The 14460-nt window shown below is 46.0% G+C and overlaps 2 protein-coding genes across 5 annotated transcripts in view; one reads left to right on the plus strand and one right to left on the minus strand.

Moving 5' to 3' along the window:
- ECHDC2 (enoyl-CoA hydratase domain containing 2) overlaps positions 1-9204 on the minus strand; it is a 29223-nt gene extending 20019 nt beyond the window's left edge. For 3 of the 4 annotated variants that reach the window (XM_039474208.2, XM_039474207.2, XM_039474204.2), the window contains exon 1: positions 8930-9201. In XM_039474208.2, the coding sequence (XP_039330142.1) occupies positions 8930-9050 (121 nt within the window). In that variant the 5' untranslated portion in view covers positions 9051-9201. Of the gene's footprint in view, positions 1-8929 lie in introns of all 4 variants that reach the window. The other variant, XM_039474206.2, reaches the window with a different exon arrangement.
- Positions 9205-12269: 3065 nt separating this feature from the next.
- On the plus strand, positions 12270-13830 carry LOC120366111 (heterogeneous nuclear ribonucleoprotein A1-like). The gene is made up of 2 exons (XM_039474596.2): positions 12270-12610; positions 12921-13830. The coding sequence occupies exons 1-2, from the start codon at positions 12276-12278 to the stop codon at positions 13546-13548; spliced, it is 963 nt and encodes a 320-aa protein (XP_039330530.1). The 5' UTR covers positions 12270-12275; the 3' UTR covers positions 13549-13830.
- The last annotated feature ends 630 nt before the right edge of the window (positions 13831-14460 follow it).

Here is a 14460-nt window from a genome sequence, read left to right on the forward strand (position 1 = left end):
GTGTCATCATACTCCAACATGGACAACAAGAGCAAAACTCTTATCTCAAAAAAAAAAAATTATTTATAAATAAATGATTTTCTTAGAGCATTTTTAGGGTCACAGAAAAACGGAGTGGAAAATACAGTTCAGTGCAGTTCACAGATACTCCCTGCCCCTACAGAGGCACAGCCCCTTCCGCAATCCCCATCCCCCAACAGAGGCACATTTGTGCAACTGATGAACCTACACTGACACATTGTCACCATCTGGGGGCCCTAGTGTGCACTGGGGTTCACCCTTGGTAGTGTACACTCTGTGGGTTTGGACAGCTGCATAATGACACGTATCCGCCTTGACTTTGGCAGGCCCCCATTTTCCTTTCAGGTGATGCCTCTCCACTCCTTCAATAGGTTCTCTTCTGCCCAATTACTTTAATTGTCTAAGTTCCTTAAGGCCAATGGGATTCTCTTCACTCACTCATTTGTATATTTATGTTTTGGTGTGTGCTGGCCTCTACTAGACACCATGATTCCAGAACCAGCACAGACTCAGGGCCTGTCCTCATGGAACCTACAGCCTAGCAGAGAAGACAGACATTAAATAATTCCTATTTGTGATGAGAGCTTGGAGAAAAAGGACAGAGTAGGAATTGGCCAATGTAAGCATGTGTCCGTGTAAGTGTGCATGCATGGGTGCCTACGTGAGTGTGTGCATGACTACTTGTGCATGTGTGTGTGAATGTGCCTGTGTGTGCATGCATATTGGCAAGGTGCAAGGAAGAGGGCAGCCCAAGAGAGAAGCTGGTTGCAGGCAGAGGGAGCGGCAAAGAGGGCCCAGGTGTGGGACTGCAGGGTGCCTTCCAAAACTGGAGGAGTTCAGGTGGAGGAAGAGCAGGATAAGCTGAGGCAAGAGAGGCTGGAGGGACCTCCCTTCCACAGCTCCTGTGCATGTGCCTCCTGTACACCCAGGGCTCTCAAGTGTGCCCAGTAGCCCAGAGCTCTTCTCTGCACCCCAGGCCTGAATAGCCAAATGCCTACTTAATATTTCAATGGATATGTCCATCTCCCTTGGTGAGCCAATGACCTTGCTATCAACCCAGAAGTTGATCCTGTCACCTCACTCTTCCCTAACCTACAAAATGCACTCAGCCACTGAGGGCTGCTAATCCAGCCTCTCAAAGAGATCTCAGGCCTCTCAGTTCCACTAACCTGGCACGGGCCAGGCTCTTTCCTGCATCCCTCGGATCACCCACCTCGAGTCCTCAGTCTCGCTCCCTCCCAGCACACACATATTCATTCCCACACTTGGGTCATAGTCATCTTTCTAACCCCAATCTGACCATGTCCCTCCCCTTCCCACTTCTTTTCCTCAAAATAAAGTTCAACTCCTTAATTCCGACCACAAGTTCCCCACAATCTGGCTCTTGCACCCACTCTGGCCTCAACTCACCCCCACCATCCAGTCGGGCTGTGGGGAAGAGAGATGGGCTCTGGGAAGGGGGTCAAGCCCCTATCATCCCCTCTAGGCTGTTTCTCCTCCTACGAAATATCAGGATGGACATTTCAGGTCTTGCCAGGACTGCAATACAGGAGGTGGCCAGAGGAGTGTTTCCTAATCCTTTGGCCTTCAAAGACCCTTTATTACTATCTCCCAGGGTCCTCAGCTTTGTCTGTGAACGAGCAGTGTTTATGAAGTTGGCATTCTCAGTGTAATCTGAGCAGACACAGAAGGGCCAATGAATGCTTCAGGGCTCTCAAGGGACAAGGTTTTCAGCCAGGAATTATAGAACTATGTCTAGGGGCAGAGAACTGTAACATTCAGGCAAACTGGACTTTCTTAGCCTCCCCAGAAACCTGCAAAGGGCTCCTAGAGCCCAGTAGCTCTGGAGGCTCCAGAAACGGGTGCAGATGACCATAAGGTTGCTTCCAGCTCTAGTGCTCCCAGAGAGAAAATGGGGTGACTCTGGAGAAGGGAAACTGCAGTGGATACACAGATGCCAGATCAGAGAAGTCAAGGGCCCTGAGCCCCACAAACTTCAGAACTGTCTAGATCCAAGGTCCACAGAGTGGCCCTCATGTTTTGTTTACATCCTGAATAATCCCCTCCCCTTGCATGTAGCTAGGACCTGTGAATTGCTTCTAAGCAACAGTATACAGCAAAGGTTATAAAATGTCACTCTCAAGATTAGGTTAAGTTATATGGCAAAGGTGATGTAACTTCTGTAATTTGGTTATAGTACATAAAAGGCTTTGTTTTATTAGAGAAACTCATGGGCCTAAGGAGAGGGTCAAGTGGCAAAGGACTTCGGGCAACCTCTAGGAGCTGACAGTGGCCCCCGGCCAACTATCAGCAAGAAAATGGGACTTTAGTCCGACAACCACTGGAGGTGAATTCCGGTATCAGCGACCTGATGACCTTGGAAGCAGATCTCATCAGGCCTGGGATGAGACCACAGCCCTGGGCAACTCCCAGATTGCAGCCTGGCAAGACCTGAAGTAGAGAACTCTGCTAAGTTGTGTCTAGACTTCTGACATACAGAAACTACAACATGATAAATGTGTGTGACTTTGAGCAATGAAGTTTGTGGTCATTTGTTAGGTAGTAGTAGAAAGCTGATACAGCCGTGGTGTCCTGGGATTGGCAGAAACTCCTCTCTCTGCTCTCCTGTTCTTTCCTTCCATTCTCTCTGGCTGACTCTCTCTCATCTTTTATCTTCATCTCCTATCTCCACCTACATCTCTCTCAGAATACTGACTGCCAAATCTTACAGCCCTTGGCTCAAGCCACAACTCAGCCACACACCAGCCCCATGGCCTTGAGCAAGCCACTTTACCCTTCTGGCCCTCAATTTCCTGATCTGTAAAACGAAATCATAAAACGGTTATTGTTAGGATTAAAAGAGACAATGCACAAAAGCGTCTAGCCAGAGTTTGTGTAAAACGCCCAGACTCTAGGGCCAGTCTTGGACCTAATACAATGTCTGAACTTTAAGCTGGGAGCCCCCTCGGAGCCAGGCAGGGCGTCTTTGGCTGCCACCATTCAGTTCTGCAACATTCACTTTGCACTACCACATGCCAGGTCCTGGAGAAGTCAAGAGGAATCAGCCAAGGTCCTGCTGTTCTTTGTCTAGCCCCGATGCTGGGAACATTGCCTTTCTGGTCCCAGCAGCGGGGATGGGGCTGTGCTGCACCCTTCCCACTCTTATCAAACCTACCATACCACTGAGCAGCTGACCTAGGGTCACTTCTGTCCAGATAGCTTGGGTCGCAGGTTAGGTGGTATGGGTAGGAGTCAACAGAAATTACTGGAAGGGCCAGGTGCGGTGGCTCACACCTGTAATCTCAGCACTTTGGGAGGCCGAGGTGGGCGGATCATGAGGTCAAGAGATTGAGACCATCCTGGCCAACACGGTGAAACCCAGTCTCTATTAAAAATACAAAAAAATTAGCTGGGCGTGGTGGCGCGCACCTGTAGTCCCAGCTACTTGGGAGGCTGAAGCAGAATTGCTTGAACCAGGGAGGTGGAGGTTGCAGTGAGCCGAGATCGCACCACTGCACTCCAGCCTGGGCAACAGAGTGCCACTATCTAAAAAAAGAAAAAAGAAAAAAAAAGAAACCTCTGGAGGGTAGTGTGGAGAACAAGTGGTTTAACAACCTTTCACTACCCAGAAGGGGAAACGGACGCCCACACACAAAGAGAATTTGCTCAAATAACAGCTGGACCCAGCTGGCAATCCTCACTCTCAAGAGCTAACAGCCTAGGACAGAGACAAGTTCAGACACAATAAACATAAAGGGACAGTGTCGGGGAGGGAACAGCAGAGCAGAGGAGTTCCAGAAAGATTTCGATAAGCAGAAAGGAAGGGAGAGGAGCCAAGTTGGGGCACAGCTAGAGCAAAACACAAGGGAACACACCTTCCAATGAGCCCATGGGTACAGGAGGTAAGATGGAAAGGCCAGGCTGTGGTGGAGAGCCTTGAATGCCCAGCTAAGGAGCTGAAGGAGAACCATAATTATAGTCATGTGCCACATGATGATGTTTTAGTTGATCAACTATAGACCACATATAAGACATGTAAATCCCATCAGATTATCATGGAGCTGAAAAATTCCTATTGCCTAGTGACTCTGTAGCTGTCATAATATCATAGCGCAATGCATCACTCAAATGCTGGTGGTGAGGCTGGTGTAAACTAGCCTGCGTTACCAGTTGTACAAAACCACAGATTGTACCAGTTGTACAGTTAGGCCCAGAACATAATACTTGATAATAATACATGACTATATTTTGGGTTTATATATTTGTGTGGGGAACACTCCCGTGTGAGACCCCTAAAAGGCGTGAGTCTCACTATACGGTGAGTTTGATCCCAAACACAGTTTCCTACTGGAGGCAGTCGAGCTATCCGGAAATATAGGAAGAAAGATGAATGATCAGTTTCTAATATCAACCACAATATTGTTTGGGCCTAAAACTATGCGTTGCTGCTAGACTGAGTGACCCCCTGCCAGCAACCGGTTCCTGCTTTTAACCTTTTTATGACTCTTTAAGAATAAGATTTAACCTTACTTAGCAGACTGCCTTGTACCCTAGATAATGGTTTAACTGTCGATATTTGCAAAGCAAATGCCACCATAAGGGATGGCTTTGATTCCTGACTCAGAGATTCCTGAATGGGGAAATTGAGTTAAGTTGAGTTAGGAGTAGACAAAGGAGAATCCGGTTAAGAGATATTCTGATTAGCAAAACCAGAAAACCTTTTCACATCTCAGTTCTAAAACAAGATCAAACCGGAGATACCTGCAGCCAGGAGGAATAATGTCTGGATGCAAACAAGCTTTGTGATTACAGGAAATTCTGTTACTTTTTACAACCACTGATTGTGTATCTGACTTTTCAATTGTATAGGCCATGTAAGGTATACATTTGCATTTCCTCTTGCAACCATTGTGTATCTGATTTCTCTATTGTATAGGCCATGTGAGGCATACATTTACATTCCTCTTGCTATGACGTAAACCAGAGCCAAGAAAGTGTATTTATTCCTGGCATTTGAAAAATAAAATTTGCTGTTTAGGCACAGCCTACCAGCCCTCCAGACGCCTCGCTTTCTCTCTCTCTGTCTTTATTATTTTCTCAGGCGCACTCCCTCTTCCAGGTATTGGGACCCTCTTGCAGGTTGAGAGACCCCCGGGCAGACGTGCCTACCCGTCCGGACGGTCCACGACATATTTGCTATATTATTTTTAACCATTATTTTAGAATGTACTCCTACTTTTTATTTTTAATTTTTTTGTGACAGGGTCTCACTCTGTTGCCCAGGCTGGAGTGCAGTGAAATGATCGTGGCTCACTCACAGGTTAAAGACCTTTGGGCTCACTTGCAAATATCAGGAATCCTCAATATTGGACAGGCTTGACCTTCCCGGCTCAAGCCATCCTCCCACCTCAGCCTCCTGAGTAGCTGGGACTACAGGTACGCACCACCATGCCTGACTAATTTTTGTATTTTTTGTAGAGATGGGTTTCACCATGGTTCCCAGGCTGGGCTCAAGCAATTTGCGTTCCTTGGCCTCCCAAAGTGCTGGGATTACAAGAGTGAGCCAGGTGAGCCACTGCACCTCCTACTTAAAAAAAGAAAAAAACGGGGCCGGGTGTGGTGGCTCACGCCTATAATCCCAGCACTTTGGGAGGCCGAGGCGGGTGGATCATGAGGTCAAGAGATCGAGACCATCCTGGTCAACATGGTGAAACCCCGTCTCTACTAAAAATACAAAAAAATTAGCTGGGCATCGCAGCGCGTGTCTGTAATCCCAGCTACTCAGGAGGCTGAGGCAGGAGAATTGCCTGAACCCGGGAGGCGGAGGTTGCGGTGAGCTGAGATCAGGCCATTGCACTCCAGCCTGGGTAACAAGGGCGAAACTCCATCTCAATTAAAAAATAATAATAATAAATAAATAAAAAAAAGAAAAAAGAAAAAAACGTTCAGTGTAACACAGCCTCAGGCAGCTCCTTCAGTAGGTGTTGCTGATTGTCATTTCAGGGGATGACAGCTCCATTGCATGTTATTGTCCTGAAGACCTTCCAGTGGAACAAGATGTGGAGGTGGAAGGCAGTGATAGGCCTAAGCTCATGTGTGTGCTTGTGTCTTAGTTTTTTTTTTTTTTGAGACAGAGTTTCGCTCTTGTTACCCAGGCTGGAGTGCAATGGTGCGATCTCGCCTCCTGGGTTCAGGCAATTCTCCTGCCTCAGCCTCCTGAGGCTAGGCAGCAGGTAAAATGCAATAGTGCTCTGGTGCCATCAGCCCCAGGCATGCGCCACCATGCCCAGCTAATGTGTCTTAGTTTTTAACAAAGAAAGTTTAAGAATTAAAATTTTAAAAAGCTTATAAAATAAGGATCTAAAGAAAGAAAATATTTTTTGTACAGCTGTACAATGTGTTTGTGTTTTAAGCTAAGAGGGTTAATACAAGAGTCAAAATGTTGAAAAAATTAAAAAGTTTATAAAGTAAAAACAGTAAGCTAAGATTAATTTATTATTGAAGAAAGAAACACTTTTAAAGCGAATTTAGTGTAGCCTAGGTGTACAGTGTTATAAAGTCTGCAGTAGTGTACAGTAAGTCCTAGGTCAGGGGTCCCAAACCCCCGGGTTGTGGACCCATCCCAGTCTGTGGCCTGCTAGGAACTGGGCCACACAACAGGAGGTAAGCAGCTTCATCTGTATTGACAGCAGCTCCCTATGGCTTGAATTGCTGCCTGAGTTCCACCTGCTTCAGATGAGTGGTGGCATTAGAGTCTCTTAGGAGTGCGAATGCTATTGTGAACTGTGCCTGTGAGGGATCTAGGTTGCTACAAGCTCCTTATGAGAATATAATGCCTGATGATCTGAGGTGAAACAGTTTCATCCCCAAAGCATCTGCTCCCTACCACCCCCGCAAGTCCATGGAAAAACTGTCTTCCATGAAACCAGTTCCTGGTGCCAAACCAGCACTGCTGTCCTAGGGCTTCTGCAAGCTCCAGTTATGGTAATTGTCCAATACAGGTAAACTGCTTAAAAAATCTTAAATCTTTTAGACTGTATTTTTACTGTGCTTTTTCTGATGCACAAATACTTAACCATTGTGTTACAGCTGCCTATAGTATTCAGCCCAGGACCGTGCTGACCAGGTTTGTATGCTAGGAGCAACAGGCTATACCCCACATAGCCTCAGTGTGCAGAAGGATATCCCATCTAGGATTGTGTAGGTACACACTGTGATGCTCCCACAATAATCACAATCGCCTAATGATGCATTTCTCAGAATGTAGCCCTGTTGTAAAGCAACACATGACTGTATGAGAAATAAAGCTGCTGAAGAGCAGTGAAGAGTTAAGCAGCCAACCTCAAGCTCAAGGGCAGCAGGTAAAATGTAACAGTGCTTTGGTGCCACCAGCCCCAGTGGACCGCAGAACCCGCAGCTTCCAACATGGACATCAAATGACCCCAACTCATTCCCTGTGAGGCCTCTGTGTGTGATCTTGTCCCCATGGCTCCTCCACACTGTCACCTTGGTTTCTGTCTCTCCTTCTCTCACTGACTTTCCCTGCCCTTTGTGCCCTCTGGCAGGGGCAGAGGCTTAATCTGCTGATCGTTGTCATTCTTTTTTGGATAAAAATTATTCCCAATATTTGCAAGTGAGCCTAAAGGTCTTTAACCCATGATAATTTTGTATTTACAGATGTACAAGTCTGTGTTTTGCATCACTGAATTACAAGTAATTACTAGAAATACTAGAAGTGATTAATGACTAGAATTACTAGTGATTACCTAATGGTTGAGAACACAGGCCTTGAAATCAGACCTGGTTCAAATAACTTAAGCTTTTGTGCCTCCGTTTTTTACTCTGTAAAGTGGGGAAAATAATCTTGACTATCTTAAGGTAAGAGCTGCTGTCAGTTGGGTAGTGAACTAAGCATGGGGTATAAGGTCTAGCAATCCCACCTGGTCAAGGTAATTCTCACTAATTAATTCCTAAGGTAATTCTTAATAATTGCTGTGAGATACCAGGTGGCCTGTCCGTGTCCACTGAGGGTGGTAAATGCACACTTGGGAATAGTGGGCAGCAACAGGGAGCAAGGAACTGGATTTTATGGCAAAGCCCCTCTTCAAACTTAGTGTCAAGGGGTAAAAACGAAGCAATACAATGAAATGTACAGTACAATGTCATCTGTGTATCAAACGCAGGGGACAGGGGATGAGATGGGGGAGGAGACTCAAGGCAGGAGAAGCGCCTAGCCCTGACGGTTAGGAGCAGAGGACTGAGGAGCGTTATTAGCACCATCGAATGATCCTGAAGTCCAAACAACAACAAAAACGCAACACGCGATTGGAGGAACGCCAGTGACCCGCGAACTTCCCCCTCCACACTATCCTCGATCTTGGCCAAAAGGCAGAGAAGCAGCGAACTTTCCCCTGGAGCCAGAAGGACGCAAAAGTTCGCGAGCAGCCCAGGGCAGGCGCAAGGCTGGAGCGGCACCCTACTCGCTCCGCCCGCCGTGCTGGGCTCCCAGCTGTCGCCGCACGCCCCGAGGGATTGGTTCTGCTGCCTCCGCCCCCAAACGGGGCCACGACCCAAGGCGGGGGAGGGAACGAGCACTTGAACGTTCCTGGCGGTGGTGGGGGAGACGCAGGGCCCAGTCCTACCCTTGCAGACCCCTCTCCCCTTCCACGCAGTAGGAGGACCCCCAAAGGGCCTTTGAGGAGACTGAGGTTGCCAGAGGCCCCCAGCCACTGCGGCGGCCGCCCACCTCTCCGCCCTGGGGCAGGTTGGGGCACCTAGAACTGGGAGGGAGGGACTGGGGATCGAATCTTCCAACGCCCTGAGCGGCCGTTCTGCCCGCCCCCGGTTGCCTTCGGCCCCGGCCTCGTCCCAGCCGCGTCCCGGGCGCTCCTCTGGCCAGCGCATTTACCTTGGTCGGAACCCGCCAGGGCGCGCACTTGGATCTCGGCGCCCCCGGCCGCCCCTTCGGAAGCGCAGCCGCGGGCCCAAAGGGGCCTCCAGGGGCGCAGGAGGCACAGGACGCGCAGCATCCGGGCTGTAGATTGGAGGGAAGGTGTTTCTCGGGCCGGCACCGTCTGGGCTCCTGCTGAAAGCTCGCAGTTCCGGCGGCGGGCTAAGCCTTCGCCAGGTGCTCCACCTACAGGCCCGAGGGGCTGCTGCTACCGTCCGCGATGCCTGGGGACAGGGAGACTTGAGCGGGGGTGGGGAGCCCAGCTCCTTAGTGTGATTTGGGGTAACTCTGTCAACCTCCCAGCGTTAGTGTTTTAATCTTGTAAAATTGTGATAATAGTAGTGACTACCTCGTGGTGATGTGAAATTTTTTTTTTTTTTTTTTTTTTTGAGACGGAGTTTCGCTCTTGTTACCCAGGCTGGAGTGCAATGGCGCGATCTCGGCTCACCGCAACCTCCGCCTCCTGGGTTCAGGCAATTCTCCTGCCTCAGCCTCCTGAGTAGCTGGGATTACAGGCACGCGCCACCATGACCAGCTAATTTTTTGTATTTTTAGTAGAGACGGGGTTTCACCATGTTGACAAGGATGGTCTCGATCTCTTGACCTTGTGATCCACCCGCCTCGGCCTCCCAAAGTGCTGGGATTACAGGCTTGAGCCACCGCGCCCGGCAATGTGAAAATTAAAGGGTATGTGAACCTTGTTTGCACATATGCTCAATTTCATTTTTTAAATGAAATGACATTTCATGAGTCCCTTGAGCGTTGTGTATATTCACGGAACTTCACTGCCTCACCACCCATTTGTGCCTCACATTTTTTTTTTTTTTTTTTTTTGAGACGAAGTCTTGCTGTGTCTCCCTTGCTGGAGTGCAGTGGCTCCATCTTGGCTCACTGCAACCACCACCTCCGAGTTCAAGTGATTCTCCTGTCTCAGCCTCTCGAGTAGCTGGGATTACAGGCATGTGCCACCACGCCCAGCTAATTTTTTTTTTTTTTTTTTGTATTTTTAGTAGAGGTGGGGTTTCACCATGTTGGCCAGGCTGGTCTCAAACTCCTGAGCCCAAATGATCTACCCGCCTCGGCCTCCCAAAGTGCTGGGCTTACAGGGGTGAGCCACTGCGCCTGGCCTGTGCCTCCAATTTAATGGGAGTAAATTTAACTTGAGTCCCAATTTAGTGCTCAATAAGTTGGCTCACAAAAATATTTGTGAATGTCAGTCTCTGGCTTCTAACCCCATTGTCCACTCAAACTGCCTTTGCAGAGGTCAGCAGCAGCCTTGTTTAGTTTATTAAGGGTAGATCAACAAATAGTATTCAGTGCACATTCTGTATCCCCTAACCTCCTACCTGGGAGACATATCAAAGATCCCAAAGTCACCTATAATCCTGGCCTGTCAATTACAAAACATCAAATGGTTAAAGCATTAAAGTTCATTTTATTCAGTCTTATTGAAGATTATAAACCAGGAGGAATCTTGTAGAGAGTTTCTATCAGACTGCCCCAAAGCCATGTTTCAGCCCACAGCCTACATACAGGTTGTAAAGATTTTTCATGTACTCAGAAGTTGCATCATATGTGCTCAGAAGTTACATTAGAGAAAACTCTTCTCAAAGTTTTGGTCTGAGAGTATAGCTGGTAATAGAGTACAGAGGAATAATCATTAATTTTGTCAAATGTTATTTTATGTACAGGAAAAGGCAAGGGTTAGGATCATTGAATTTATTTTTTCTTGCTTTTTTGGTGTTTTGTTTTGTTTTGTTTTGTTTTGTTTTGTTTTGTTTTAAGAGACAGAGTCTCACTCTGTTACCCAAGCTAGTGGGTAGATGGGATAGCACAGTGGCACTATCATGGCACTGCAGTCTTTACCCCCTGGGCTCAAGCACTCCTCCTACCTCAGTCTCCCAAAGTGCTGGGATTATCGTTGTGAGCCACTGCACCCAGCCCTATTATTTAATTTAGTATAACTTTATGATTTTAAATTGCATAAGTTTATGTATAGACATTTGTGGCTGTTTTTTTTACTTTTACTTAATTTTAAAAAATTTACCTAGATTTTTTATGGCAACTGGGATACTAGACAAAACTAGTCATCATTTTAAGTTATTTTCTGGTTGACCACTTTTATAGCCTGTGACTATCAGGTATTTACCTAAGTAAGAATTTTAAAGTTAAATATGTGGGTACTTTGGCAATAACTCAGAAGATTCAGCTGTTTTCATTAAATAATAATATTAAATTCTACTTGATTATCAAAAAGTCACACAAACAAAAATCATTATATTTTGGGCTGGATTTATAGTTTTATAAACTTTGTGCCAAACTCCGACACCTTAAGATATCTAGCAAAGGCAAATATAAAACTGTTAAACCAGTAAACTCAGGCAAAAATGTATGCTGACAATTCTGAAGACATTTCAATTCTGAAATGTCTTCATTTTATCAACAATTTTAAACCCAGCTTATTTATTAAATATTTACTTCAGTAGCATGAGAATGGAAAATATTTGGATTTACTAATTTAGGAACACTCATTTATTTGTAAGTCAATTTGGTGGTACCAAGTAGACAAAATAGATACTGATATGTACATATATGTAAACACATCTAGACACATACACACATACAAATAAAGAGTGTATAGCATTCACTTTAGAATTTTAGTCATGAAATGGTGATACAAACTCACTGATTTATAAAAGACAGTTGGATCCAGATTTTTTTTTTTTTTTTTTTTTTTTTTTTTTTTTTTTTTTTGAGTCGGAGTTTCGCTCTTGTTACCCAGGCTGGAGTGCAATGGCACGATCTCGGCTCACCGCAACCTCCGCCTCCTGGGTTCAGGCAATTCTCCTGCCTCAGCCTCCTGAGTAGCTGGGATTACAGGCACGAGCCACCATGCCCAGCTAATTTTTTTTGTATTTTTAGTAGAGACGGGGTTTCACCATGTTGACCAGGATGGTCTCGATCTCTCGACCTCGTGATCCACCCGCCTCGGCCTCCCAAAGTGCTGGGATTACAGGCTTGAGCCACCGCGCCCGGCCAGATTTTTTTTTTTTTAATAAAATTAGGACTTGCTTTTATGGCTAAACTTTATTTGCTCCAATAGGCCATCTAATGAGGGATCAAAATTTTGAAAGCTATAAGATCTTTATTTATATGTATCTAGATGTGTTTACATACATGAACATATCAGTATCTGTTGTATCTACTTGGTACCACCAAATTGACTTAAAAATAAATGAGTGGCCTTTCTGCCCCTGGACGCCGCCGAAGAAGCATCATTAAAGTCTCTATTCTCCCTGCGATCATGTCTAAGTCAGAGTCTCCTAAAGAGCCAGAACAGCTGAGGAAGCTCTTCATTGGAGGGCTGAGCTTTGAAACAACCGATGAGAGCCTGAGGAGCTATTTTGAGCAATGGGGAATGCTCACAGACTGTGTGGTAATGAGAGATCCAAACACCAAGCGCTCCAGGGGCTTTGGGTTCGTCACGTATGCAACTGTGGAGGAGGTGGATGCAGCCATGAATGCAAGGCCACACAAAGTGGATGGAAGAGTTGTGGAACCAAAGAGAGCTGTCTCAAGAGAAGTTTCTCAAAGACCAGGTGCCCACTTAACTGTGAAAAAAATATTCGTTGGTGGCATTAAAGAAGACACTGGGCCGGGAGTGGTGGCTCAAGCCTGTAATCCCAGCACTTTGGGAGGCCGAGGAGGGTGGATCACAAGGTCAAGAGATCGAGACCATCCTGGTCAATATGGTGAAACCCCATCTCTACTAAAAATACAAAACATTAGCTGGGCATGGTGGTGCATGCCTGTAATCCCAGCTACTCAGGAGGCTGAGGCAGGAGAATTGCCTGAACCCAGGAGGCGGAGGTTGCGGTGAGCCGAGATCGCGCCATTGCACTCCAGCCTGGGTAACAAGAGTGAAACTCTGTCTCAAAAAAAAAAAAAAAAAAGAAGACACTGAAGAACATCACCTAAGAGATTATTTTGAACAGTATGGAAAAATTGAAGTGATTGAAATCATGACTGACAGAGGCAGTGGCAAGAAAAGGGGCTTTGTCTTTGTAACCTTTGATGACCATGACTCCGTGGATAAGACTGTCATTCAGAAATACCATACTGTGAATGGCCACAACTGTGAAGTTAGGAAAGCCCTGTCAAAGCAAGAGATGGCTAGTGCTTCATCCAGCCAAAGAGGTCGAAGTGGTTCTGGAAACTTTGGTGGTGGTCGTAGAGGTGGTTTCGGTGAGAATGACAACTTTGGTCGTGGAGGAAACTTCAGTGGTCGTGGTGGCTTTGGTGGCAGCCATGGTGGTGGTGGATATGGTGGCAGTGGGGATGGCTATAATGGATTTGGTAATGATGGAGGCAATTTTGGAGGTGGTGGAAGCTACAATGATTTTGGCAGTTACAACAATCAGTCTTCAAATTTTGGACCCATGAAGGGAGGAAACTTTGGAGGCAGAAGCTCTGGCCCCTGTGGTGGTGGCGGCCAATACTTTGCCAAACCACGAAACCAAGGTGGCTATGGCGGTTCCAGTAGCAGCAGTGGCTATGGCAGTGGCAGAAGATTTTAATTAGGAAACAAAGCTTAGCAGGAGAGGAGAGCCGGAGAAGTGACAGGGAAGCTACAGGTTACAACAGATTTGTGAACTCAGCCAAGCACAGTGGTGGCAGGGCCTAGCTGCTACAAAGAAGATGTGATTTAGACAAATACTCACGTGTATGGGCAAAAAACTCGAGGACTGTATTTGTGACTAATTGTATAACAGGTTATTTTAGTTTCTGTTCTATGGAAAGTGTAAAGCATTCCAACAAAGGGTTTTAATGTAGATTTTTTTCTTTTTCTTTTTCTTTTTTTTTTTTGGCATCCATGCTGTTGATTGCTAAATGTAATAGTCTGATCGTGATGCTGGATAAATGTCTTTTAAAAAAAAAAAAAAAGAGTGTTTGTGAATTAGTAAGCCCACATATTTTCACTGCAGTTTGATTTTAAAGACCTATTTTGCGGCCGGGCATGGTGGCTCACGCCTATAATCCAAGCACTTTGGAGGCCAAGGCGGGCGGATCACCTGAGGTCAGGAGTTCAAGACCAGCCTGACCAACATGGTGAAACCCCATCTTAAAACAAACAAACAAACAAACAAACAAACAAACAACCTATTTTGCCCCTTCTTTTCCCTTCAGTTTCAAATGAGTTTATGGTTAAATTTTGAGTGTTTACATTTTAACTAGAACCAGCTGAATTGTATAAAAAAAACAAAATCTCTATGTAGCCTTGAATTAGTAATATCATAAACAGTTAAGTTTTAACTCAACATCAGTAGAAAAGTCAACAGATTCAAAGTAGTCGCTGAAAAATGTAGTGAGAGAGAGAACTTAGAAGACTCCACATTTTAACTCTGTAGTTGCAGGTTGATCATTTGAGCTCTGAATTTTCCTTGAAGTAAGTTGCCCATCAGTTTAAAAATGTGCACAAGAATGGGCCA

Source organism: Saimiri boliviensis, chromosome 11 (genome assembly GCF_048565385.1).
Source record: "Saimiri boliviensis isolate mSaiBol1 chromosome 11, mSaiBol1.pri, whole genome shotgun sequence".
In the NCBI taxonomy this organism is placed as follows: Eukaryota; Metazoa; Chordata; class Mammalia; order Primates; family Cebidae; genus Saimiri; species Saimiri boliviensis.